The sequence below is a fragment of the Chiroxiphia lanceolata genome, chromosome 5, assembly GCF_009829145.1.
Source record: "Chiroxiphia lanceolata isolate bChiLan1 chromosome 5, bChiLan1.pri, whole genome shotgun sequence".
Taxonomy (NCBI): Eukaryota; Metazoa; Chordata; class Aves; order Passeriformes; family Pipridae; genus Chiroxiphia; species Chiroxiphia lanceolata.
In genome coordinates, this window is record NC_045641.1 from 47,789,548 (window position 1) to 47,817,214 (window position 27,667).

General features: G+C 39.0%; 1 protein-coding gene and 1 long non-coding RNA gene across 2 annotated transcripts in view; one reads left to right on the forward strand and one right to left on the reverse strand.

Annotated features, from left to right (window-relative positions):
- ANKS1B (ankyrin repeat and sterile alpha motif domain containing 1B) overlaps window positions 1–13,414 on the reverse strand; it is a 418,757-nt gene extending 405,343 nt beyond the window's left edge. Inside the window, 1 exon segment of the mRNA XM_032689488.1 lies at window positions 12,838–13,414. Within this exon segment, the coding sequence (XP_032545379.1) occupies window positions 12,838–12,971 (134 nt within the window). The 5' untranslated portion in view covers window positions 12,972–13,414.
- Window positions 13,415–13,773: 359 nt separating this feature from the next.
- LOC116787672 lies at window positions 13,774–27,407 on the forward strand. Its single transcript, XR_004357374.1, has 3 exons — window positions 13,774–14,063; window positions 23,909–24,018; window positions 26,271–27,407. It is a non-coding gene; the product is annotated as an uncharacterized LOC116787672 (long non-coding RNA).
- The last annotated feature ends 260 nt before the right edge of the window (window positions 27,408–27,667 follow it).

Sequence of the window (27,667 nt, forward strand, 5' to 3'; positions counted from 1 at the left end):
AGTTCTTAGAGGTATCTCCAAATTCTTTATGTTCTGTTCACCACCATACAGGTAGTTTACATTCTCAAAAGAAATGTATTTTTCTGTGGAAAAAAAAAATTCTGTGGTAATACATACAAAACTATATCTAGGAAAGTGTATTAAAAAGTGTTGAGATTGCAAAGGCAAGGATTAAAGTTCTGGTGCTAAGTCATCCTTTTTACAAATATGAATTAGCCTTATTAATCACATGATTTCCTATTATTGTGCAATGAATGCTGATCTCGGAACAGCTGAAGGCCTATCCCCTAGAATGGGGGTGATAGAATAAGAATTCTATTCTTTTTGAAAGTCAAAGGTATTAAAAGGTGTAGTGGTATTTCCTAAATCAATTAAACAGCAGTGTAATGCTGCACCACAGAACTGAATTCTATCCATGTCTGTACTTCAGAAACAAATCTCTGAACATCTGAACAGATTTTTATAAATTTAAACGTATAAAATGCTACTTAATTTATAGAGAATGTTCTTCAAATAATACTTCATTAAGAAGTGAAACCCATGCTGTGAGATGCTATTAATGCTAAACATTTGCATTACTTCAAAGACCAATTGAACAAACGCATGGAAGAAAAATCCACCAGAGGTATTAAATACAAAGACAATACATCTGTCTTGGAGAGCTGCTGTAAATTGTTAAAAGCTGTGAGAGTACACTAGAGAAAGTGTTACTTACTATATGCTTGTTTTGCTATTATATTCTTCTAAGATCAGGCTCTTAACTCCCAGTCAAAACTGGAGAAGAGTACTTTGCTAGATAGATATTCTTTCTGATCAAGAAGAGTCACTCCTGTGATTTTACACTAACTATATTAATACTGTGAAAAATGAAGTCACCAGATAGAAACACCAAGTCAGTGTATACTTGTCATTATCTAACTGTGCTTCAGTCAGCACTTGTGAAGTGAGATATTAAAAAACCCTACCCAGTCACAGAAGTACTGGGACAGTAAACTCATTAATGCTGTGAAGCAGTCAGATACCATAGTGACAAACACCACCAAAAAAAAAGCTCAGGAGAAAAATTAATCATTCTTTTTCCAGAGAAGAGTTTGAATTGTGTGCAGTAAAGAAGGCTCAGGGCTAAATATTAAATAGTAAGTAAAAAGTGCTGAATAACTGCTTATTTAATGAGCACTGTATACCCTGGGCCGCAATTGAGGCAAAAGTCTTGTGAAAAAAAAGACTACAGGACTGTGTCATTAAAAAAAACATGCAATGCCTACATTCAAGGGGCTACATAAAAACTGCACTGGCAACCTTATTTTCATAACTAACAAAAAAGCAAAGTAGAACTCCTGAAATTTCACCATGTAGTGTCATCTTAAACTAATGGAATGACTAGTGGCACTTTATTAACCACTATTATAGCGGTTTATTTTAACACGGAAAGAAAATGACAGTTTGCGAATGCATTTCACAAATATTTGTTATAGCAAGGAAATACAAAAATGTCAGGCTTTGAATGAAAATTATATTTCACTGCACATACATGTTCTCTTTATTCTGATCAATGAATTTGTCTTTATTCTGTCTTGTTTGTTGTAGCTCATCTCCTGAACTTGCCTCACTCTCCTCAGTAGAGTTAACCTCCCTGGTCAATCAGTCTCAGTTCTTATTCCTAGTCTCAATATTTATATCCATTTCCTTTACCAACTATTTCTAGCATTGCAGCCTTTTCAGACTTTTATATACAGCCTACTTGCCAAAACACTCCAAATACCTCGATTCAGATTTCTCTTGCTCCACCCATCTTCTACCCAGATCTCCTCACACAGAACACATGCCTATTCCATACTTTTAGAGGCTTCATTTTCTGCTTATGTCATGACTCCTATGCCTCTGAAATCGAGACTTACATAGACTACATGAAAGTAAAAATAGAGGGGATAGATTTAACCGTCGTGACAGGCAAATAACAGGATTTGCAACATATACATATACTACATGCTGTATGCTTTATTTCCACAAATTAAATACTTGGTTCTCTGAAATGTTACTTGTGCACATTCTGTGATAAGATCCCTGGCAGATCATTTCCACTCGGTTATACAAGATACTGCTCTGCAACAAATGTGCACAAAACAGGAAGGAGAGTGATTGCAAATCACTTATGAGCATATTCTGACAAATTAACTATACACATGACAAGGAGGATATGGAAGTGGATAAATAATTACTCGAGAAAACTGAAAACTAAAAATAAGTGTAAATTATGTTCTTAGGAAACCTTACCAATAACATAATTGAGATTATGGGGTCGAACCGCTAATATTAATATGTTGGGGGGCTTAATTTACAAAAATAACCTAGATATAGAGATCCACTATTCAGATCTAGTGGCACTTAAAAATAGAAAATAATGACCTTGACAAGTCAGTAAGTAAACACGAAACTCAAGAGCTAATTCTCAGAACTACCAGTAACAACAACACTAGAAAGTTATACAGGGGAGGTTTAGGTTAGATATTAGGAAGAAATTCTTTACAGAAAGGGTAATCAGGCATTGGAATGGGTTGCCCAGGGAAGTGGTGGATTCCCCATCCCTGCAGGTTTTTAAGATGAGACTGGATGTGGCACTTAGTGCCATGGTCTAGTAACCACAGCAGTAGTGGATCAAGGGTTAGACTTGATGATCTCGGTGGTCCCTTGCAACCCAGCTGATTCTATGATTCTATGATCATGAAGGTTTGAAATTCAAGCAATATGCAGAGGGAAAATACCTAGTCCAAAAGATATTCCCAATTCTGATTTATAAAACTCCTTTTTTTTTTACCTTCTCCAAAAGGCAACTATTTCCTGGACACTTCTCATACTGTAACAACATGAATACTTTACAACTTAACCTATTTCAGCACTTGTCCAGGCTACAGAGGATTAGGAGAAAATCCACGCACCAATCACATCATTCTTACAGGAGAAAGGAGTTACTGATGTGTAAACTCAAAGACTAAATGTGATATTTGTGGTTTTGTAATGGCAAACGTATAAAAAAAAGAAGTAACACACAAAAAATTGTCCAACTCCAGCATAAAGGTCTGTGGTTATTCACTTCCTGCTCAAAGGCTACACGACATCTTTGGCTGAATTTCATGAGGCTCCAATGAGGCCATTTTTCCAGCCTGTCCCTCCTTATGGACTGCAGCAATTCTTCATATGAATTGTTTCTCAACAATTTGGTGTCATCTACAAACCTGCTATACTTGATACATTACAGTCAATACTGGCCCTTGAATCCTGAGAAAACCCTCTAGTATACACCAACAGTTGGGTTTTGTACTGTTGATCACAACCACTCACAGCCGTGCAATCCAGCCAGGTTTCAACCCATCTTATCATCCTCTTATTCAGTCCATAGCTCACCATTTTGACTGAGACTGCTCTAAAGTAAAACACTACTCACAGTTTTCTCCTTGTCCACAGCAGCAGTTACCTCATTGTAGAAAGCAATTAATGTTGGTCAGGTATGTTTTAAGATTAGTAAATCCACACTGGTTGCTCCCAAGCGCATTCTTATCTTTCATGCAAGCAAAAATTCCATCCATGAGGACATGCTCCGTAACTTTCCCTAGGATGAGCATGATGACACCAGAATGTTCCTTATGCTCTTTCTGAACATGGTGTAGTGGGTTGACCCTGGCCAGATACTAGGTACCCACTAAAGCTGCTCTCTCACTCTCCCTTTGCAACTGGACAGAGGAGAGAGGAAAAAAAAAAAACCAGCTAAGAATTCATGAGTAGAGATAAGAGCTGGGAGAGGTCAGTGACTGATCACCTTCACAGGCAAAACAAGACTCAAAGTGGGGATAGTACTTATATTTATGACTAACAGGATAAGAGCCAAAGAGTAAGAAATAAAACAGTCTTAAAAACACCTTCCCCCCATCCCTCCTTCCTTCCATGTTCTCCCTCCTCCCCCCCAGTGGTGCAGGGGGATGGGGAATGGGGGTTATGGTCAGTTGTTGTTTCTGGAGCTGCTCAGAGAGAGGAGTCCTTCCCCTGCTCCCATGGGGTCCCTCCCACGGGAGACAGTCCTTGATGGACCTCTCCAGTATGAGTCAGTCCCTTGGGCAGCAGCTCTTCCCAAACTGCTGTCCAGTGGGTCACTCCTCCATGGGGTGCAGTCCTTCATGAATGAGCTCTACCAACATGGGTCCCCCATAGAGGCCACAAGTCCTACCTGGGAAAAACCTGGTCCAGCGTGGGCTTCCCTCTCCATGGGCTGCAGGTCTCCAGCAGGACCCCGCTCCATCCTGGGCCTCCCAGAGTCACAGCCTCCTTCAGGCATTCATCTGCTCCAGCATGGGCTCCTCCACAGGCTGTAGGTGGGTCTCTGTACCCCAGTGGTCCTCTATGGGCTGCAGGGGCCACAGCTCTGGTGCCTGGAGCACCTCCCGCCCCTCCTTCTGCACTGACCTTGGTGTCTACATTGTTATTCCCATGTTCTCACTCTGCTCTTCCCTGGCTGGAATTTCTTCTAGGCAACAATCTTCTTTTCTTAAATATGTTATCACAGAGGTGTTACTATCACTCCTAATTGGCTCAGCCTTGGCCAGCAGCAGGAAGCCCGGCCTGGAGCTGGCTGGCATTGGCTCCACGGAACAGGGGAAGCTTCCAGCAGCTTCTAACAGAAGCCACCCCTGTAGGCCCCCACCCCCACTACCAAAACCCAGCCACAGAAACCCACTACACATGGGCATGACATTTTCCTTTTCCAGTCATCAGAAACTTGCCATGTTTGACATGATCTTCCAAAAACTGACAGTGGCCTCACAGTAACATTGGCCCCTTGAATTTAAGTGTTCCCCTAATCTTACTCTACACTGGGCAATGTTTCATTGCCACACAAATTTTCCTAGCAGGCTCAAGAACCTGGCAAGTCAAAGTTTAGCACCAAAAAAAACCAAAGCAGAAAAGGCAATGAGTCCTTGCCTTTTCCATAAGATTTGTCACAAGGTCTCCTGCCCCAGTGAGCACTGGGTTCACATTTTCTTCTGCTGTCAACATATTTACATTTGCCTTTCCCATCCCTCACTAGTTTCAACTCCAGCTACTGTTTTCTAATTTCTTTCTTGTACACTTGATGCATTTTCAGCAAAACTCATGTGATACAACATCATGCATTTTAAGTAATTTTCATGTATCTCTAACTCTCAAGGATTCTGCCTCTTGACTAGCTAATCTATTAATTATCTGATCAGTACCTAATGTCTACTGCTTCTGAATTAATCCAAGTCAGCTATAAAACATGGAAGGAAAGAAATCTACCCAAATTTTGTTTCAACCCTGCTATATAAGTGGTCATTTTTATATATTCCACATATAACTTCAATTGGAATTGTTTTCCTGTTCTTCAATGTTTACCTACAAAAATATTTAAATTAAGGATGAGTTTCAGTTTGAAATAAAATCATTCAATATCTACTTTGGGATGAGTTCAATCACTCTGTATCCTCCCTAACTGTATTGACAACTGACCATTGGCTATAATGGGAACTTAAGACACCTAGCACTGACATCAACACTTAGAGAAACATAACTGTCACTGGCTGTTTTAAAGTGGAAGTAAATTGCACTCGAGATGTAATTTCTAGCATTTCTTCTGTCTTTAGAAAACGTATGTACAATACATAGGAAACAGTGTAAAAGGATTTTAATAAAAGCATAACCTCTTGGAATTAAATCTCACAGAATCTTTCTTACGGTAGATACCTGTGCATTATTAGAAACTCATAGATGTTAAGTGAGGTGCAGAACACTTGTTGTATCACTTCTTAAACTCAAAGTGATCATAATGAAAATACTGTCAACAGGAAAAAGTAATTAAAATTAAAAAAGTCTTCCCACAAAGGCTATAAGGTTAAAAAAAAATTCTATTCCCTATTTCCCAAAAGGGTCCATGTACATGAAAATGTCATATCAGTAGGCAGAAATTAACACTACTTACTATGCCTTACATATTTAACATTAAAAGCTGTCAAAATATTTTACCTTGAAGTATCAGTATAGGATTAGGATGTGTAGTCTGATTGGAAGCGGACAGCAGAGAAATTCCTTGGCAGAAGGGAATTCCAGCTGTGAAACTCTTGTATAGGTCACCTCTCCAGATGAGCAGGCTAAGCTTGCTGAAGGAAAGGGACTGTAACTGCACTCTACATTACACTGTCCCTTAGGGTTTTTATACCAGTAGCATAAATTAAAGCAGTTTATAGGATGCTTCAACTAGTGCCTACATCACGACAGTAAGAAAACAGCCAAGAGCTCTAAGCGTTCCTTAACAGTTCATCCATGAATGCCCATATAAACTTAAAATGAGGCAAATAAAAGAATCTACTGTAAATTTTTAAAAACATGGCTATGTTCCGGATCACTAGTGCACTGACTATGAAAATGCTTGTCTTAAAAGCATCCGTATTTGCTCTTCATAACGTTTTCAACCTTCACAAGATAGCAGACCTTTCAGATAACATCATTCTCCATTTTATTTATTTCCCTTTAGTTCTGCTATAACATTACCACTTAAAACCAGCAATATCATATGTCAATTTTAAGATATATAAAGCAGCATTAATTCTATTGAATTACTGAACTACTAAAATCAGAAATGTTAGAGAAGAGGGAAAAGAAGGTGGTGATCACAATGCATTTATAGGGTCCTCTGTGGAGTTAGACAGTAGCCATGTAGTGGCTAAGAATTCTAAAAGAAATGTTTTAAGTTATAGACACTTCAACTTCCTGAAGGCTTTTCCTTACCTTCTCCTTTTAATGTGTTTGTAAAATTTCTCATACTAGTCTGCCTGACTCCATCATAAACTCCAGCAGTCCTCCCAGTGCTGTTACCATATCTTGATCCTATGTATGGGCAGATAAACATGAGGTTGGAAGATTTTAGCCTAGATCTAGCGTTCTTGCTGGTCATTTTTTGCATTTACTCTAACATATTAGAAAATTAATAGAACATACACTTGAACAATACTCAGGAAAAAAGTTCTGGAGTAAGAAATGAGAAGTTTATCCATAGAGATTAACTACAGAACTGTGAATCCAGCATCATACTCAACTCCTAGGGATGATTCACTACACAGACTTTGCAAATTGCCTTGCCCTTAACAATCCACCAGATGTCCTGGACTCTGCTATGTTGCTACCTTTACATATTGTAAATATTTCAAACTTGCAAAGAAATCTAAGGAGTTCCATACATAAAATGTTGTCTTAACTTTGATTGAAAGCATTTATCGAAAATGAGAATAAAAATAAGTCTAAGAAAAGTAGAAAACAACAAAATGAAGGTTAAGAGAAGCTCATACATTTGACAGGGCAAACATGCAGAGCAAAGGCAGCAATTAACTATCACTAATACCAAACAGCATAAACTAAGTGTTGTCCTGACCATTAATTTGCATTCCAAACTGAAAGGCAAAAGGAAGAAAAATTAAACATGCCTCCAAAAAACTGAAGTTTCTTACTCTAAAGAAGGTTAATTGGGGAATCTGGGAATGCTGGTCTCTGCTTAGGACATCACTACAAACCTCTCAATCTATTAAGTAAAAGTAGTGTAACTAAAATTAGAAATAGACTACCCGAAATAGACTGACCGGATGCCCCACTGAACTATGTAACAAATACTTTCTGTTTTATTATCTGTGCTGGTTGTCTGAAATAAATACCTTATAATATAGAAACAAGTGACCTCAGAATTATGTGAGGCCAGAATCCTGCTACATCAAGTCTCACATAATACAATCTCCTTATAAAATCAACCTAAGAAAGTTTCCCTTACTTTAAACAATGCTATTTGTAATGAAGAACAGAATTAGTTGCCTTAATTTTGTTGATAAGGTAACCCGTTTGCTATTTAAATTATAACATGAAAAAAACTTTTTAAAACTATTAAGTAAAGCTTCATAAAGTATTCCAACATTTTAAATACTTTCTGCTCTACAAGCCATATCCAAGAGTGATCTCTTTTTGCAAAGAAAGCTGAATGAATCAGAGGGCTCTGCACAAGGACAGAAGAGGATCTGTGTGGTTTTCAGAGTGCACTGAGGCCATCAGGCTAAACTGTGGCTTTGCTACAAGCAAGACACTGCTCCGAGAAACAGATGAGGAAACAGATTGCAACTCGCAGACTGACAATCTGCTTGCCGCGTTTCTTATACTTTTGAGGAGAAATAACTTGGGCCAGGCCTAGACATAGTGTAGCTGCACTAAGTAAGGCTAAGCAAAGAATGGAGCCATTCCCTGCCACAGTCTGCCAAATGCAGAAAAGGAAAAAACCAGCTCCAGGCCGGCTGCTCCGCCTTCCCATGCTGTGTAATGGCAGCAGCCAACAAAGAGCAAAAAAGGGCCAATTCAACCTCCCCTACTATGTGTGCCAGTGCACATTAATTAATATTCAATCCCACAGTCCTGTTAAAAATCCAAAGCTCTTTTAACATGTACAGTTTATAAAGACTAAAAATTAGCATATAGTCAAGAACTATCCATTCTTTAGCTTGTAACATATTAGTAGGGCAAATAGGTATGTACATGACTGCGTGTGGCAAAATGAGATAAGGTCTCTGAGAGACATTAAAACCTTCAAAGTTATTTTTCCTAGTAACACTGAAAGAAATGAAACCTGTCTCTACCCAACAATGAAAAACTAGTTGGTCAATAAAAACATGTTATGTATACACAGGTAATCAAATTAAGTAAATCAAAAATACCAGGTTTGTTAGAAACATTTTACTCTTTTTATGTGTTAAATCCTTTAATGTGCATTTAAGAATTTGGGATACAAGAATTGAATGATACATTCTATTAGAGGGACTGTGGGATTTTACTGTCAAGTTTTTGTGTTTACATTGAAATAATATAAAAGCCAGTGAAACTGCGTAAAAATCTGTGAAATTTCTCTCTGCAATCTAAAAAAACCCCCCTAATTCTAAACTTAAAAAACTTTTTTTTAATATGAACCATAGTTAATATACCAATATATGACAGTTCCAGACAGTGGAATCTAGAAGAAACGGAGAAAATAAACTTATATTTCAGTCTTCTAAACTTTGAATGTTTTATGAGGCATCTCAAAATATTCTTGTTTCATAGCAAAAGATCCCCGCCCTGCACTAATGTTTGGGGTTGGGGAATGTAGGCAACACAGACATAACAGAGCCTTAGAGGTCCTAGTGTATCACACCTGAAACTCAGATGAAACTCCACAGTTCATGGCTCTTTGTTTAATTCCATCAGTCCAATCAGACGCCTCAGAAACTCATGGGCATCTAAAATACCAATAAGTACCCAGGTTTAAGCAACTAAATTACTCTATGCCAAGTGTTTACTTAGGTTTCTTGTTCTAAGAGGTTGCAATGCCTTATGCTGACTTTTGCACCTGAGGAATTCACCTTCAGTATATTCACCCACAATCTTTATACTACAAAACAAAGTATGGAGGTAGGGGAGCACAAACTGACCCAGAGTCTTTCAGTGCTTCTCCTGAACTGAAACAAGTTATAGAGTCCACACAGTCAAACATCATTGATTTGTTGTCATTGTTTTAGATAAATCAATTTGGGCATGAGGTATTATATAGTGACTATTACAGATATCTGTGTGCATGATATTTTAATTAAGCATATATCATTTTTACGCTCTTAGCACATACCCTAAGCATGTTTAAATCCTCACAGGAATTCATTCATATGTTTATACATGTGCTTAAATAGCCTTCTGGAACAAAGCTGTTTTCCTGAACTGTTGTAATAATTTAATATAATGACTTAGGAGTTAGAAACCAGCCCTTTAAAAATTAGATAATTTAGCCTGCAATTATCATCAATTAATAGGTCCAACTATAGAACCATACAAAGGTTTGCCCTATTTTCCCCCCAAGGACCATAAAATACATTAAGTAAAAAAAAAAAATTGTTATAAAATTGTAAATAGGTCACCAGAGCTCAGGTAGTTTGTTCCTTGGTTCAGATAACAATCAATGTATATTTGCCAATTCATGAATATTAAATTTCATTCACAAGGCACATCATTACTGCAAAGCCAATTTCCACCAAAAAAGGCATCTTGCCATGGAGAGTTCAGCCACACAAACTGAGTTGTCTCTAGGACTTTGAAGAAATCCAAGGGAAAATGTACTACTACTATGTAGACCAATGTATAAGGCACAGTATAAGTCTATTTGTATGCTGAAAAAGTTGGACTTTTCCAACCTAATGCTAGAAACAGCATTGCTAAAAGGAGAAAGAAAAAGCAACATGGACCTTTCTCACCATGACGGGATACATAAAGTTCTGGGGAACCATTTTAGAAACTGAGCATTAATTACAACCACTGAAAGACCAAGAGATATTATCAAACACAATGACTCCTAAAAATTACATTAAATGAAGAAAAATATGTTCCTATATTTTTTCTATTGCCTTCTTCTTATTATAACTTTCAAAATCAGTTTTTATTCTAATAAACTGCATGCAAAAATACCAGTTAGCTCTCCTAGTAAACTTCTTCAATAGAAGATTGAAGAATCTTCTTCTTCAGATCCCCTCCAACCTCAAATGCAAACTTTTATACTCTACATTTATGGCTCTTCTACAACTTTACTATTTTCAGCAAGTGTTGATTTCCTAAAAAAGATCAAGATGTTAGTATAACTCTCTTTCAGTACCTCATTTTGTTTCCACGTGTCCTGTACCAAGACAGACCCAACCTTAATCTTGCATGCCATTCTGGATTTAATTCATCATTAATGGCATTAGTTAGATCAGGGAACATCTCCAAAATAAAAAGGTATGTTAAAATACCTGGGACATATAATTCTTTCTTGAAAACACTATAATGCATAGTAGTTTCTACTTTGAGCACTCCTGGTGAACCCTCTCAAAGGCGTTATGTTGAATGGTGTGTTAGATTGTGAACATTTATGCATCAATCCATTACTAAATTCTGAATTCTTTCTAAATTAGAAATACTTCAGCATACAGTTGTATGCAGCACAGCTAAAAGTTCACTTTTAATTTTTGAAGTTACATTAACAGAAGCCATAGACACTCTTTACAACATTTGTAAGAAACATCATAAATGTAACAGTACATGTTTTATTTTGCTTTACTTCTCTTTAAGCCAAGTACACTTTGGGGTGGGGGGGAAAGCCAGTTGACTTTACAACCTAAAATACTTAAATTCTGAGTAACAAACAATGACTGTTGTGACCCATCTGTATATACAAAACACATGGCTCATGTATTCCATATACACAATGTAAACCACTGCTGTTTAATAAAGAAAGGAAAGACACAAGCAAATACGCTCCCTCTGGATATACAGAACTTACAATACACAACATGAAAGTAACAGCGCAAGAATATAGCACAAGCACCAGCCCTGAAGAGAGTCACTACACAAATCATACAGTAGAACTAGATTATAAATGGCTAGTCATTGTACTGAAGTGAACTTACTTCTGTACTTAGAAAAATGGGTATCACATTTTAAGAAGCCTCATATTTTAAATTCAACCAACTATCTGGCATACTCCTTGCTAAGCAGCCTATTTGAGTACAGTACAAAAAGCAATCACATGGTGTGTTTTGATTTTGGTCAATGGGTTAGTAATTCAACAGTGGTGCAATACCTAATTGAACTGGGACACTACAGAACTTTGGTAAACTATGAATATCTGAACTGTTGTTGTTTACAGCACTAAAGCCAGCTTTAAAATAGCAAGACGTTATAATAGAGTTTAAACAGGTATACTTTGGACAGTTAACACTAAATTTTCCCTGACAGGGGACACAGAAATAATATAAAAACATTGACAAGAAGGCACTGACAATAGAATCATAAATATATTTTTGTTTAAATCCATTTCCATTGCACTAGGCCTTTCTTTCTTTACCAAATAAACAACAAAACCAAACCTCCAATTTATTCAAGTTCTAGGTCAACGGTGTTTTGGTTCATTTTGTCTTCTTTTGCTATGCCTAATGTAGTGTTGAACACTAGCAGACTGGGTCCTGCAGACCTTCTCTGGCTTGAATACAGTCAAATGTCATAAATGATTGTGACAATGCTCTGACTTAAGAGCATGATGAAACCTAACATCAAAGCTATGCTGTAGATCGCCTGAGATATGACTAATAATGACTAAAGTTAAGCCCTTTCACCCAATATGGCCAGTAACCCAGTTTCACTCCACTAAACCCAGGTACCTTGAAAGTAATGCTGCTCTTACCTAACCTGCTCCATAAGTTTTACATCTCCTCGGCCTCGATGATTTATCTCCCACAAAAAAGAGATCCCCTTTGTTTTGTAGGCTCATTACTATGGCATGCCTAATTTCTTCTGCAAGTGAGGGCTGCAACTATGGGTGAGGGTATGGGGTGAAGCTACGTCTTTTTACACAGACTTCCACAATGCAATGCCTTGTCTGTGATAAACATTTTCATCTGTGATTACAAGGAGCAATTCGAAGATGGAAATATCAAAGGAAAGGTAATCAATACATTGTACATATTAGCACAGCAGTCAAAATATAAGTTCTGCACCACAGCTAGTAACAGAACGAACACATGGACCTTACAGACGCATTGAAGGCAGGAAATTCAGTACCACTATATTAAGAAAATGACTGCCTGTGACTTTAAACACTGGCACGCTTGTACTTGGCGAGAAAGTGAACGATTTATTGTTACTATGAAGGATGCGGGAATGGAAATGAAGATGAGAGGGGCAACGATGATGATGATACAGAAGAAGAGGTTAATATCCCCAGCATCTGATGGGGAACGATGTCCCTACCTCAGTAAGCTGGATAAGGGGATAGCTCCAGATCCACTGCCAAGGATCCCTCCTTTCCTCCCAGAGAGGAGTTTCTCCACCAGAGCCACATTCCCAGTGCGAGCAGCTTCCAGCAGTTCCTGATCCTTCCCCATGGTAGGAAACCAAGCAGCCCCCCGCGAGAGAGCTGTACCCCGGGCCACAGCGGCCCCCTCCCTCCACAGAACGACCTCCCCTCCCCAGACCCTGCCTCAGAGCAGAGCACGGCAGAGATTCCTGCAGTCCCTTCCAGACCAGCAGGAGCAGCAGCAGGAGGGAGGAGGAAAATCACCTCCTCCCGGTTTCACTGGATCATTTCTGGGTGGAGTGTGGAAGGTGAAGGGGGGCGGCGGGAGGGAGGGAAGGAGGACGAGGCCAATAAAGAACCTCCCCCACACTGCCATGCACACACAGCCCCGGCCCGGAGGATGGGGCGGGGGAAGCGGGCAGTGTCAGCCGCCGTGCCGTGTCGGGCTGCCGAGGATAACGACCCTCCCGGACGGGCGAGCAGCCGGGCGCACGGAAGCGGAGAGGGGCGGCCGGAGGGAGGGAGGGAGGAGGCGCAGCCCTGCCTTGCCAGGCCCGTTGCTGGGGAGACGCGCCTGGCGCGCTCCCAGTGGCTGCCCGGGCGCGGTGCCCCCTCCGCCCGCTCCGGCGGCCCGGGCGCTCCGCGGGCCCCGCTCCTCCGCCCTGCTGGCCCCGCCCGGCCCGCGCCCCACTGCGGAGCCGGGAGCGCCGCCCGCCCCGCCAGGTGCATCGGCCGCGCCCCCCGCGGCGGCAGCGAGCGCTTGGCGGCGGCGGGGCAGCGCCGCGGAGGTGGCACCTCCCCGCGCTGCGGAAGGTGACGGGAGGCACCCGGTGCCGGGCCGAGGATGGCTGAGGGCGAGGATGGGGGGCGGAGGGCGGGCGCTCAGGGACACCCGCCCCGGGCCGAATTGGCGGCAGGTGCGGGCGGGGTTGGTGGGGTCACGGCACTGTGCCCGTGTGTGTGTGTGGGCGAGGAGGTGGCTCGAGCAAGGATTCCTCCCCATCCGGGGACGCGGCAGGACGCTCCGCAGGGACACACCGGCCGGCTTCCTTGACAGAAACGGTGTAGGCAAAAAGGAAAACCCGGGCCCCGCGGAGGTCAGGAGCGAATCAAGCAGGCGGGACTGCTGGCACCGCCACAAGGCAGGATCGTGGCTTTTCAGTATTTCCACGGACGGGAGGTATAGCTGAATATGTTTGGTATCAGATCCAGTCATCCCTTCTGGAGTTTCTGGTTCCGTTACAGAGACCTTTTAAATTGTATGACTTTTCCAGGCTCCAAAATTAATCATTCCTTGTGGATACTGGGTTTTTTCAAGATATGCTGAAAATACTCGGTGCTGGCCAAGCAAGCCATAGGCACATCCTTGATAAATGCATCGTTTGACACTGTGCATATGTGAAACCCAAATTACAGCCCCGGGTTCCTGTTTCAGTTTAGTAATTTGAGTAGGTAGGACCATAGGTACAACAGGCAAATAAATTGTCATCCCTTACTGTTCCCCCACTGGCATCAGTGGCATTCTCCCATGAACTGTGCTCACAAGAGGTAAAGTCTGGCAATGGCAAAATAACAAGGATTTTAATGTTATGTTTTTAGAGAGTGTTTATTACTCCAGACCTCCGGTACATTTAAGGCAGTGGAAAGATTCTTGTTGATTTCACAAATTATTTGTTTTAATCCCTGTCAGTAACACTTCTACAGATGTTTTTGTGTTTTTATTAGCTAATTAAAAATTTTTAGTATCTTATAAGAAGAAATTTCTTTCTGGGATCTGATTTTCTCTTACAAAGGATAAAAAAAATAATCCTTATGGAGACCTATCATTCCAATACAGTTGTCCACAGCGAAGTATATTTTAGCTACAAAATGTAGTTTACATAGTTTGGAATTTTCAGGACATGAAATTATGTCTTCTCCAATATTGTCAGCAGGACACAGAACTGAGCACATGCATAAAGTTATTAGGTGGAGAGATTCTATAACTACAGTCTTTCTGATTGAAAGAGTTTGATATAAATAGTAATTTTAAGGCCTGATTCTGTGATCACAAATGTTTTATTATGGTTTAAATAAACAAATGTATAATCACAGGAATTAGGATTTATAGTTTAAGTCCTTTGTCACAGCGGAGTCACAGTGGAAAACAGTAATTTAAAACTTGACTAAAAGGTTGTATCTTGTTACCAGCCACTTGAGCTTTAACTAGTTCCAAAAAAGTTAGCCTTAAACTAAGAAACCCCCTGCATTCTGAAGCATTTTGATGTCCTCTGTTAAGGTAGCCATAATTTTCCTGTATTTCTCACTTGCTTTTGATTTTGTGTGCAATCACATGCATTGCTTGATAAATACCTTCTGACATGCGTGCTCTGCATGAAATGATTTCTTCAAGTTTGCTGAGAGCCTCTGAAGAGGTGCCAGTATTCCATGAAGAGCTAATCATGAGGCAGGAGTATGTGCATAAACCTGCACATTTATGAAAAATTAGCTTAGAAGCAGATCCTAAGGAAAGACTCGGGTCTTTAGGAATTTGTATTGTTTATGTGGTTGGATCAGCAGATGGCAAATATGACTCAGTATAAACGTTACATAATTCTTCTTGGGGAAAACAAAATCTCAAGACTGTGCTCTAACTGAAAAGATCATCCAGAAAGCTGTTGAAGAACAGTATGGAGAATTGGGATAGAAATATCAATGGAGCAGATGCATGCAGTAGCCAGCAAATTGAGGAAGATTTTTATGAATGTAGTGAGGCTCAAAACATACCCCAGTAAACTCATCAGCCTGGTGTCCAACGAAAAACTGCAAAGGCTAAACAGAGGATTTAGTTTCATTAGGAAATAGAGCAGAACACAGTTATTCTATCAATGCAAAAAGGAAAAAGGAATGTAGGCAGCACTATTTAATGGAAGGATTAAACATGGATAAATTCTAAGGGCTACCAAAGCAAAGAATTCAGAACATGAGTTGGTCTGTTTCCAGAGATGAAATTGATAGTGGACTGTAGTAAGTAAAAAAAAAATCAAGACTGAGTTGAAGGTAAATGGTCAAACCCATTAGATTAAGTAGGCTCCTTTGTGTTTTAAATGTTTTACATTCTTTGTTCCTGGTAATATCAGGAAAACATTGTGGAGAGTTAAAAATTTTTTGTATGATAAATATATGAACTAAACATAGAAAGTGGAGACATAGCTTTATAATTTGCAGCAGTTACAGATGAGAAAAATAATTTGTAAAACAGCCAAGAGATCTTTCAAAACATTGTATGCTTTTTGAACAGTGCTGTTCCATACCACAGCAGAATTTTGATTCTATGATTTTAGTATTTTTGAAGACATTTTAAGTTATGACCACTGCAGCTGTCAGTGTCTAAGTGGCATCACACTTTCAATCTTGAAATTCCTCTTAACACAACATATGCTTTACCTTCTGTTTTATTCCATTTTCTAAAATACCAGAGAGAGTAGTTAGCCTACCTAGAAATTCTTTAACTGGTTTGTCATTTTAAAGGACTGGAAGTGACTGTAATAAGCAGGGAGTTTCCTTAATGTTTTACAGTGCAACTATCACTTGGCTTTGTTCTCATACGGGGGTGACAACTTCTTCATTTCTTCCTCCTGCAGTCTCCCAGACATAAAGGCAAATTAACTCCCAGACTTAAAGGCTTTCTGACATACTGTGACTTTCCCCTCTCTATTTTCAAGCAGAAGCATAGGAGGAGTATGAAAAACTGAGTTGCAAGTATTGAAAAAAACCCTAAATCTGTGCTATTAAAAAATAGTTGTGTAGAACAGCAAATATACTAACATCTTATTTCAGGACTATCTATTATCAATTCACACTTGTAAAGATTAAGCAAGGTCTAAGATTCCTATTACAAGTTCTGAGGGATATTCTGCAAGAAAGCTCAAAATGCTGGAATACCATCAGTTCTGTTTGATGGTATAAAGTAAATTAGCATTAAATAGGCCTGATTATTATTCTAATATTTGTACACCCATGGTAAGTCAGGGACAAAGGCTGCAAAGTGCCCAAGAGGAAGTACAATTTTTCATGCACCTAGATGGCAAGAATTTTTCAGTCTTGATATTGCCTTTTGCTCTTTATGGTACATATATATATAGTGTAAAAAAGAAGCTGTGAACTTCAAACAGCCATTACTGTATTTGGGTTTGCACTGGAGATGCAGTTTAGACATCTAGGAGATGTCTAAACATCAGGCTCAGAGGCTAAGTCCAAAATGGAGGTCCCAGGAGCACATCTGAGCTCTTGAGGCCAGGCGTGATTGCCCACCATGTCCTGGTTCCCTGCCAAGGTGAAACCCAGACACACATCAGCCTTCCTCTGAAGGCCCTCCTCAGGGATAAGCTCAGAAGGGAGATGGCACAGTGGACATACCTTCGGTTTAGATAACTGGGACACACCATAATACTCACATGATGTTTTGTTTAGCTCTCACCACTGAAATATGCAAAAGGACTTGCATCCTCCCCCACTGTAAAAGAAAATTATAGAAACTGAAGGTACTAAGCCTAACTCATGAGGGATATATAAACATCAAGGGTGCTATGGTCTCAAAAGAGCGCGTGGATTCTTGGACTCACGAGGTTAAGTAGAAGCTGAAGTAGCGTGTAAAGAAAAAGCCATTTTTGATGACTTACCCGCAACAATCCTGTCTCTGACCATACAATTCTGACTAGATCACATTTTCTCTAAACACTTACTTCCTTTCAGGCATGTTGTAAATTTGCAATGGAAAAGAATATCCCAGGAAATGGTCCCTTAATGACAACAGCAGGATGCTGTCTCAGCATGTGTGCTGACCCCACAACATCATTCTTGTGGGGCTCTGAACACACTAAAAAAGGGCAAGAAATTAAACTGTTGTCATGCAGCCACTGACCTATAGAGTCATCTGAATATACCACGGGAAGTGTGCTGCATTCCCGAGGGCTGAAATGTCCCACTGCTGGAAAGTCACAAGTACACACAGACTGCAGGTTGGGTCAGCACTGGAGAGCCGAACCTCCAGGATATGTGATGGGATAGTACTGACAAATTCATCTGCCGTGCCATTTTCAGTGCAATTGCAATTTTGCTCTGATGGCAGATGCAAAGGTTAACTCGTATATCTATACATATCTTTACATGTATTTCTCGTGTGACAGCAGGTGGGATTAGCAGTATGATTATTCATCCAATCCTTCTGCTCTGTGCTAGGTTTACACCAGTTTGCTATCAAAATATGCCTGAGACTATTTTTCATGCATTAGAGAGAAATGCACAATCAAATGTGAATACAAGTTGAGAAGAGCAGCATGCTGATTAGATGCCCCAGTGTGTGCTGACAGATATAGTACAGTATTAAAGCTTTGCCTGTGCTGCTTAATGCACAGCTTATTGCATAAAAAAATAACTTGTTTCTACCTTTGATGCATTGCAACCCCTTTCGGACTTTAAAATATTTTCCCCTTCTTATCTTCCCTTTGAGATGTGTACAACATTGCCTACACATCAGATTTTGACTGCCTGAAAGAAGGATCATAGAGAAGTCTCGGCTGCAACATGCAAGTGATGAGGGACCACAACTGCAAGTACAGACAGCTGTTAGAATTGTGCACAAGTGTTATCCTTGCTCTCTATCAGCATCCAGGAAAGCACCACCAGGGGACTGGTGCACTGTAAGGCAGTAGCATAGCTGGAGGTATTCTGCCAGGGGGTTCCATTCTGGTTTGGTCTCTTCTAATAGCCATTATGTATTAATATATAGTGGTAAATCACTTCTCATAATTAATATCAACGGTTGAGCAAACACTCATACATCATACATTCTTCAGGTGTTTGTGCTTAAGACAGGATGTATTTGAAATTTTAACCATGCTACTGTGCAACACATAGCTTCAGACCTCACTGGGTCCAGAAGAGAGCGTGGTGAGTGGAAATGCATGGTGCACGCAGAAATAAATAAGAGTATATATAGGCAACGATCTGGGAAGGCTCGTAACTGTCTATATATACTTAAAAGATGTAACTGTCAGACTGAGAGCTGGGCAGTAAGAGGTGTACAACTAGGAAGAATGGGAAGATGTTTGAAAGAAGAAATATATGACAGATAAATTTATAATTAATATCACAATGGGAATCAACACGGAACCAAATGGACACAGCACTCTTTTTTCTCAATATCCAGTGGATATAGCATTGTCAGATATATGAGGAAGAACAGTCTTCCACTGATTCTCTTACTAGCTTTAATTTACCAAATCCTTGCAAATTCTAGCTTTGATGCTTATTCTTAACACAAATGATGCAGGCAGCTAACTTTGCACTGGATTCTTGGGTCTGGCCAGGTTTTTTTCAGTCAACATAACTATTTGTGTGGACATTTCAACTACCGGAGCCTTTCTTTACAGGCCAAGTCCAAGGTGTTAACTGAAGTTACCATCCCATAAGAAAAGGGTTTGTTGAAGCAACTAACTAAAGAAAAATAACTTCCCTGGACCAAATTCAGATCGCCAAATACTCTGCAAAACTTCAAATCTAATACTCATGAAATTAAAGTGGTGAGATGCAAGCTATTGCTTCAATTGGCCTTGGCACTAGATGAGTGGAAGGTAGCAAATGTGATGCTAATGCCTCTTAAGGAGCTTCGAGGGGGAGTTGGAAAACTACTGAGTCTGATTTCCATGCCTGGCAAATTGGTAGATTCAGGAAAGCTTTTGGAGAATCAAGTCATGTCTCTTGTTTCTATTAGAGTTCTTTCGTGGAGTCAAAGAGCATATGGAAAATTGCAATTCAATCGATAGATTGTATTTAGCTTTCCAAAAAGCTTTTGACAAGGTCCTTACAGAATACTTTTAAAGAAACCAAATTGTTATTAAGAGGGACAATTCTCTTGTGAATGGACAATTGGTTAAAGGAGGGAAAGTAAAAAGGAAGAATAGCCAATTTTCACAGTGGTGAGAGGTTGTCAGGACAGCCATGTAGAGGTCTCTCCTGGGACCTGCACTGTCCAGCAGGCTCATAATAACAATTTGCTGGCAAAACAGTAGGTTTCAGAATAGTTTGGACTAAAACGGAGTATGGAAGAGTACATTGTTATAGTAGATAGTAAAACAGAAGGTGGAATTCAATATTGACAAAAGATAGGAATAATTCTCTAGTGGAGGGAGATTGTGGATTCCCCTTTTTCAATTCCAAAACTGCTGTTACATTTCCGTCATCTTGAATTATTGGAGACAGTTCTATAACGATGTCCATTTAATGCTATATGGTAATCAAAATGGCAAATAAAATTATTGGGAATTGCTAGGAAAGGACATGAGCATGTATAAAACCACTGAGTTTGTCCTGTATTAAAAACATTACATCAGTACTAGGCAAGGTACAGTAAAGGAGAAGAGGTGTAATCAGATGTATAGTATGTACAGCCTTCATAAAGCCTAAATAGACTGCGCCACTTCGGGTTTACAAAAATTATAACCATAGGAAGATAGAAGTATATAAAATAAGTGATATGAAAAAGTTAAATATAAAACAATTATCCATTATTTTTCCTAAATGAGAACTAAGAAATCACAATGGTGAGGAGACAGACTTAAACCACATTAATGTACTGTTTTCACTGAAATATTTTAATTTAGAATAGGCTTAGGGTTGCTTTGTATTCCACTTGGAAGCGTGTGCTCTTATTTTGATAAATGATATTTTAGCATAGAGACTGTTATGTATGTGTGCACACTGATAGCAACACAGCAGAAATAATAGGTATGTAAGCTTTGCTTATAGTCTTGCTAATCTGTCTTATTTCAGGTTACTGCCTTGTATAAGAGTGTAGTCTTCATATGTAAGTTAAAATACACAGCACATTGTTTACTGTGGTTTTGTGCAGTACATATACAACTGCACAGTGACTCTGATGTTAAGAGGACTGCTGCTATCTGCCAAAAGGAACAATTAATATCAAATTTGTCAGAGATGGTGATTTTGTGAAGCTGATACTTTGCTCCTAGCCCAAGATCAGGGTCCTTATATATTTTATTCCGTTAGCCCAACAGTAAGAAGGTTCTTCATTCTTAATTACTTCTTCAAGCCCCACAAAACAACATTCTAGAGTGTTTATTAAAATTTGAAAGCTACTCCTGCACTGCCTAGGGAGGAAAGTTATTGCTTTTTTTTTTGCATGAGGATGTGGTTATGCAGTGAAATTCTAAATCTTATTTACCTCTTGCGTAACTGGATTACAGAGGAAAATATTAGCATGAGTAATTTGCTTCCTAATATGCAACTCCCTCATTTTGAGCCTTCTAACAATACAATAGATTTTGGTCCAAAATAATAATTGGTAAAGTCTATGGCTAAACCAGTCAATTCATTTAACTTATGCTTATTATTTATCTGAACCGAAGGTGACTATCAACCTCAGGCAAAAAGCCCTACTAATTTTAATTCAGCAGCTAAGTTAAAGCTAATATCTCAGAGGCAGAACCATGCACAAAAAATATTACATGTAAGATTTATGTTTTAAGAACATAATAGCATATTGACCTACCCCAGAGCATCAGTAGCAAAGGTAGCAGAGAGGATTACAGGAAGAGCAGCCTATCTGTGACACTCTTCTAACTGGAACTGATTCAGCAAAACACATTTAGACATTAATCTGGATTCTTTTACATTGGAAGAAAACAGCTATGGCTATTCATGATAGATGTTCTGTTTCCATATTGTATTAAGAAAATAGAGTACAGAGACACCCTCTGCTGTGGATATGCAAATAGGCTGGCATCATCCTAGAAAAATATGCAATAATTAATGTAAAGTAATCTTTAATCAAATAATTAAGTATAGCACAAATTGGAACTAAAAAGATCCACTTCCAGTAAAGAGGTGCGGGATAAGGGGAGTGTATTAAAGAAGGTTGAATAACTAAGGTAGGATGAGTAATTCAAGTAGGAAAATCCTGAAGTTGCATAAATCTGATATCTGCTGTTTTCTTCCATTTGTTTCTCTTTTCACACCTCTGGACCTGCTGCACGCTGTAGTTTCTTCAAAATAGATTTTGTGATGGCAAATCAGTGAGCTTCTGTGACACTACAGTTTTATCACATATTCCTTTTTATGTTGAAGGTACCATATAACATTTTTAAAATTGAAAAATCAAAATACGGAACTGCCCAGTTTTATTTTGATGTAAGCATTTTATCAAACTAATGCTTCTCTGAGCAATATCCCAGTAAAGACACTACCCTGCATAAGCCTAATCCCTTTTCATAGAAACATTCAGGTTGGAGAAGACCTTTAAGATCATCAAGCCCAACCTTTAGCCCAGCACTGCCAAGTCCACCACTGGACTGTGTCAGATCTACACGTCTTTTAAATACCTCCAGGGATGGTGACTCCACCACTTCCCTGGGCAGTCTGTTCCAGTGGTTGACAACCCTTTTGGTGCAAATATTTTTCCTAATATACAATCTAAACCTCCCCTAGTGCAACTTGAGACTGTTTCCTCTTCTATCACTTGTTTCTTGGGAGAAGAGACATTTCCCCACCACCACCATTTGAGCAAGGAAAAAATTCAGATTTGCTGTAGAAGCCAAGTCAATTTCTTTTGTTTCAAGTAGGATTGTGTTTACATCAAATCACATTTTACAGTTATTTTGAATGTTTTGATACATTTTGTAATGTACCTAAACATTCATAGCACCTGATTTAGTTAGTATTCAGCTTCTCTTTGTTTATTGTGCATTTCTCTCTTGCCACAATTTTTAAACTTCTTTTCATGGAAATTCTTAGTCTCTCTTTTCTACTTCCTTCTACAATATAATACCATCTTTCTCACAGGGAAGATTACCCTGTTAGGCTGATTGTAGTGAAAACATACACCATGCCTAGGACATGTTTGTGTTAGAGCTCTGCCTCATCCTTTTTTAAGTATGTGCAGCTTCAGTTAAGTTTTGACAGTAAGTTCACCTCCAGTGCTTCAGTCTCAGACTCTTCCAGCAGGCCCATTTCCAGTGGATATCAGGGATGATACAGTGGGTGAGATCTCATGGTAACTAATATAACTGTCTCCTGTTATTCATAAATCCCACTTTATCTAGGTTCTCTTGATTGGCATAAGAAGTGTCCAAGTGTCCTTAAAGTGAAGGAACATCAGCAAAGTGGAGATTATGATGGTGTTTGTCAGTTAATAGCCAGCTACTACATACAGTAAGATACTGCTCCACATACAAGTTTTATCACCAGATGGAGAAGAAAAAAATAAATCTGTTACTGCCTATACTGCTGCTAGGTAAAACCATTGCTTTTGACTCCAGCAGCTGCAGATTTAAAGACAGCCACAATGACATTAAGGATGACAGCTATTCAGCCACACAGGAACATGTTTTCATGAATAAGGTGCCCAGAATTTGTTCTAGTGTATCGTTTTCCCTATGCTTATTTCAAATACTTTCCTTTTTTCCTCCTTTTTGACAGCGGTGACTTACAGTAGCTAAATAAGGGACATGTTTTGCATAATGAGAAGGCAAAAGAGATTAACTCTAGGTTGTCTTTGCCTGCTGAAATATTTTGCCAAGTCCCATTTCAAGGAGTCTTTGAAATCTTCTTAACGTTATGACTTTGAAGGAATACTTTCCTGTTGCATAAGCTGAAAATGCTTCTGATAATTGCAAAGGAAGGTTTAAGAACAGCGTTCAGGTCATGACCACTCCCAGATATATCTTCAGATCAGTATGAGTTGGAAATTTAACTTGTAGTTTTCCATGAGTTACATTGCCAACTGTCAGTGATTCGAAAGGATTTAGGATCCAGTTAAAGCAAATAGCTCTGATACTGCTTTAAAGAATTTCTCAGTGACTGTTTGCAACTTACCGTATTTCTTACATTACTTCTGGATAGGAAATGAAATGCTGGAAGTGATGTGTTTTTTATAAGTTTTTTAAAAAGCTGTTGTTTAAATATTTTCAAGTATGTAGATACTCAAAACTCTGAACAGATTATTTTTTTTTTGTGTGAATATTGCAGAAATATCAAATCTCATGTTTTAGAAGGAAATGATTCTTCTGGAGTCTCCTTGCTATCTTCCTGCTAAGTTTGAGCAGAGAAGCCTCATTTCTACATCGAAGTCCGTTCAGGTAAGTGGCTGTGATTGTGTTGGTGTCCAGTATATTGTCATATTCTGCAACATTTTGGTATGTGGCATTGCAAGATGAGACCTTAAAAAACTCTCCATCATACCTATCCTGAGTTGCAGTCTCTTGTTAGAAATATAATTAAAAAGTAAGTGGAAGGAACAAACCACATCAAGATTCCAGAGGAATGAAGAGACAGCTGCTTTCTATGCTATTTTCTCTATTTGACAAAAATAAAGCAACCCCATTTCTACAGTAAATTTTATATAGAATGCTTTTCTCTCTGCTTAGTCATTCTGCCTGTAAGTTTTTGAATAACCAAACAGGATATAAAAAGAAGTAACTCCAGATCACTTACCACACACTATAGTGTTAATATAAACTATCTTGTTAGATTACCATCTGGTGAAGGTAAGCATTTGTAAAGCACTACATTTGTTTATTCCCAAAGAAATACAGAAAACCTCTCTATATGCTCAGTTTATTAAAAATGGGGGGGGTTCCTAGTTAGCAAGAAAATTGAACAAATAAATTGTTGATATCAAGGTGGAGTTGTTCATCTGTACAGTGACAGGAAAACCAGACAAAATAATCCAAACTTTTAACAGATAATGACGAAGAACAACAAATCTGGTAAACGTTTTACCATAAAAGGGACAATATGTACAAAAATATGCTTTTAGAATTTATTTAAAGCTAAAGGGGGGAAGAAACACTAACACTGTTCAGGCAGTTCATGTGATTTATTTAAAGAGGAAGTGTGCCATAAAGAAGGCAGTAGAAACAGTGATAAGCCATCCAAATTAAAAGTAAAAAAAAAAAAAAAGCCTGGTTTAAAATCATATTATGAGATTAAGCATCAAAAATGTATAAGAGCTCGAGATTCTACCCTGACATTTTCTAGCGCGGTGCGGCTGTTGATGGGTGAAGGCGCCGGGCGCGCTGGTACCCACGGGGACGTGAGGCCGCAAGTGACTCCCGCACTGCCACCAAGCGGCGGCGGCGGGAGGAGCGCTCTGCACCAGTCGCGGGTTTAAACGAAAAACTACTAAAAAATTCGCATTCTGAGAACCGGTTAAGCACGGTTTTTCTTACTAGTAAAACATTAACCATCACAGACTGTAGTATGGTAATTCTCACTGCAAAAGTATTTTTCCAGTGCTGAAAAACTTCAAGGCACTAGAACAATATAATTAACACCGCTAGAAGTATCTATGACAGTTGCACCTTCCGCGGTAATGGTGTACTGAGGTTTGCAGACAATATGAAGATATCCGGATTTGTTCCACAGATAAGCTGCTTAGAGGCTGCTGCTTTATTCAGTGCTTGCTGGCTCAGACTACCACTTCTGAAGTGCTCATTTGTTCATGTCTCTGTCAAATGTTTAAATTACTTACCAATTATCTTAACTCAAATCATGGTGCTTTTGAACATACTCTGTCCTAGGAGAACTGCATTAACCAGTTTGTGCATTATGCTCCACACACTCACTACCAGCTTTACTCTCACAGAAGATAAGGCATAAGTGCATCTTATTTTTACTTCCAAAACAATGCTCTCAGAAATTAGACAATGCAAGATTTCATACTGACATTTCATGATTGAAAGCTTAGGAAATACATATATTCCACTTCCACTCATATGAAAATGGGTGATGGCAACTAAAGGGAAGGCAGGAGATAGTGAAAAAATAACAAAATACAGATACTTTAATGTAACTGTTTAGGGATGGCTTGGGCAATGGTAGACAAAACAAAAATGACCTTTTAAAAAAGTTACTATTTCCCCATTTAAGTAGTGGCAATATGAAAGATTCATCTCTTTGGGATGCAAAATTTACCCCTTATTTTGGGAGAGAACACAGGCTATCAAGAGTTTAGGTTGATTTTTGAAAATTCAATTCCTGCAACTTGTTTCAGCTAGCAAGTAGTGTGACACATAGTTGCGAGACATTCTACAATATTTAAAAGCTGTAAGTTGCAAAAGTATTTTTTTAATATTAATTTTAAAGTGTTAAAAAATATATTTCATAATTAAAATTGTTCCTGATTTTTAAGTTTTTATATAAGCATGCTAAAAATATCTAGAACTGTAACTACACAGCTTCCATTTACTATCAGTCTTATGATTAACACTTTTTCTTAATTTTATTGAGAAATAGAGCTTTGTTCCTTCAGCAAAGACCACTATTCCTATACAAGTTTTGCATCCCTTAATACTGATTAGCGTGATCTTTGTGCTGTTCTTGCTTTCAGGTTCCATACTAAGCAGTACAAGATGAGGAGAGGCACTGCCACAGAACTGAGCAGAGTACAGCTGAACACAGCTTAGTGCCTGCACCACTGGAAACCACGTGTTAGCCTCAGGACATGAGAGATGTGCTTCAGCACTACAAAGCCTGCCACTAGGTTCACACTGACAGGTACCTTCACTGAGGCAGAGGAAATGGGGCTGCTATTCAAAAGCTAGTCAGCAAAAGTGAAGTGGCATGGGTTGGAATTAAAAAAGATAAAGTTGTATTGCAGGGCTGTCAAAAACTCATTTCCCTACTGGGAGGGATGAATTAGTGGATTTCACAGCCAGTGCCCACTACTTAACATATTAGCAAGGTCATGTTCTGTCCCTACAATAGATAAAAAGACATTGAACTGTATCAACAGCTGAACTGGAATCTGAAGTACTCTTTAAAATTTGCAGATGGCAACAGTGAGCTGAAAATCTACTTCAAGCATTTTGTGATGAATGTTTTAAGAACTACACAAGCACTTTTATTTTCATACAGAAACCATTTTCCTCATCATTACTTACGTGAAATCTGGTCACTGTGGAGAGTTTGCTTCTGCAATACCTTACATACATTTTGTACTCTTGGAATTGTAGATGCTTGATAAAGTCTTTACCTTTATTATCACATTCCCCTTACATTTATTGTAAAATTATTTTGAATAAAGGTAACCATTAGCATGTCAGATTGTAGGAAGCATTCTATAGCTAGCAGTTATCCTTTAGAGATCAATTGTGATCTCAGTTTAAGACTCCCAAGTAAATTCCTAATCAAGACAGTGTCCAAACAGACATTGCTAATGGGACTGGGAAATAAAGGACTTGGGCAGGAGGGGGAAAAAAAAAGGCAGTTCCCTCCCAGCCAGTCCCATGGTCCCTTGCACCAACAGCCATGGTGGGCTTAATCCAGGGAGCAGGGACATCATAGAACAGGCATGATCTCCACAAAGCTGCCTCTCCAACAGGCCTTTTATAAGTAATACTGTAAGGCCACATAATTTTGATTTAAAACCGGTGCTTACCAACAATGGTAAGAGTTAGTGAGAACTGGGAACAGTGTGTGCCAGAATGATTCAATGACCGAGCCTGGGAAAGGGCACAGCCTCTTCAGGGATTTCTAAACAAGCTAACGAGTGTTAAACTGTAGGCCAGTTTAAATTTCCATAGAAAATAAAAATAAAACTTGCTAACAGTTTGCCTGCAGGACTTCTGGAGTCAGTTTTCAGTATACACTGAGGTTCTCCAAGTTCTTTGCAGAATAAAAGCAGTGATTCATTCAAGAAGCTCTACTGATTGCACAACATCTCCTATCTAGGATTTAAGAAGGTTGTGTACTCTGGCAGAGCCTGAGGATGAATTAAGCCTTTTT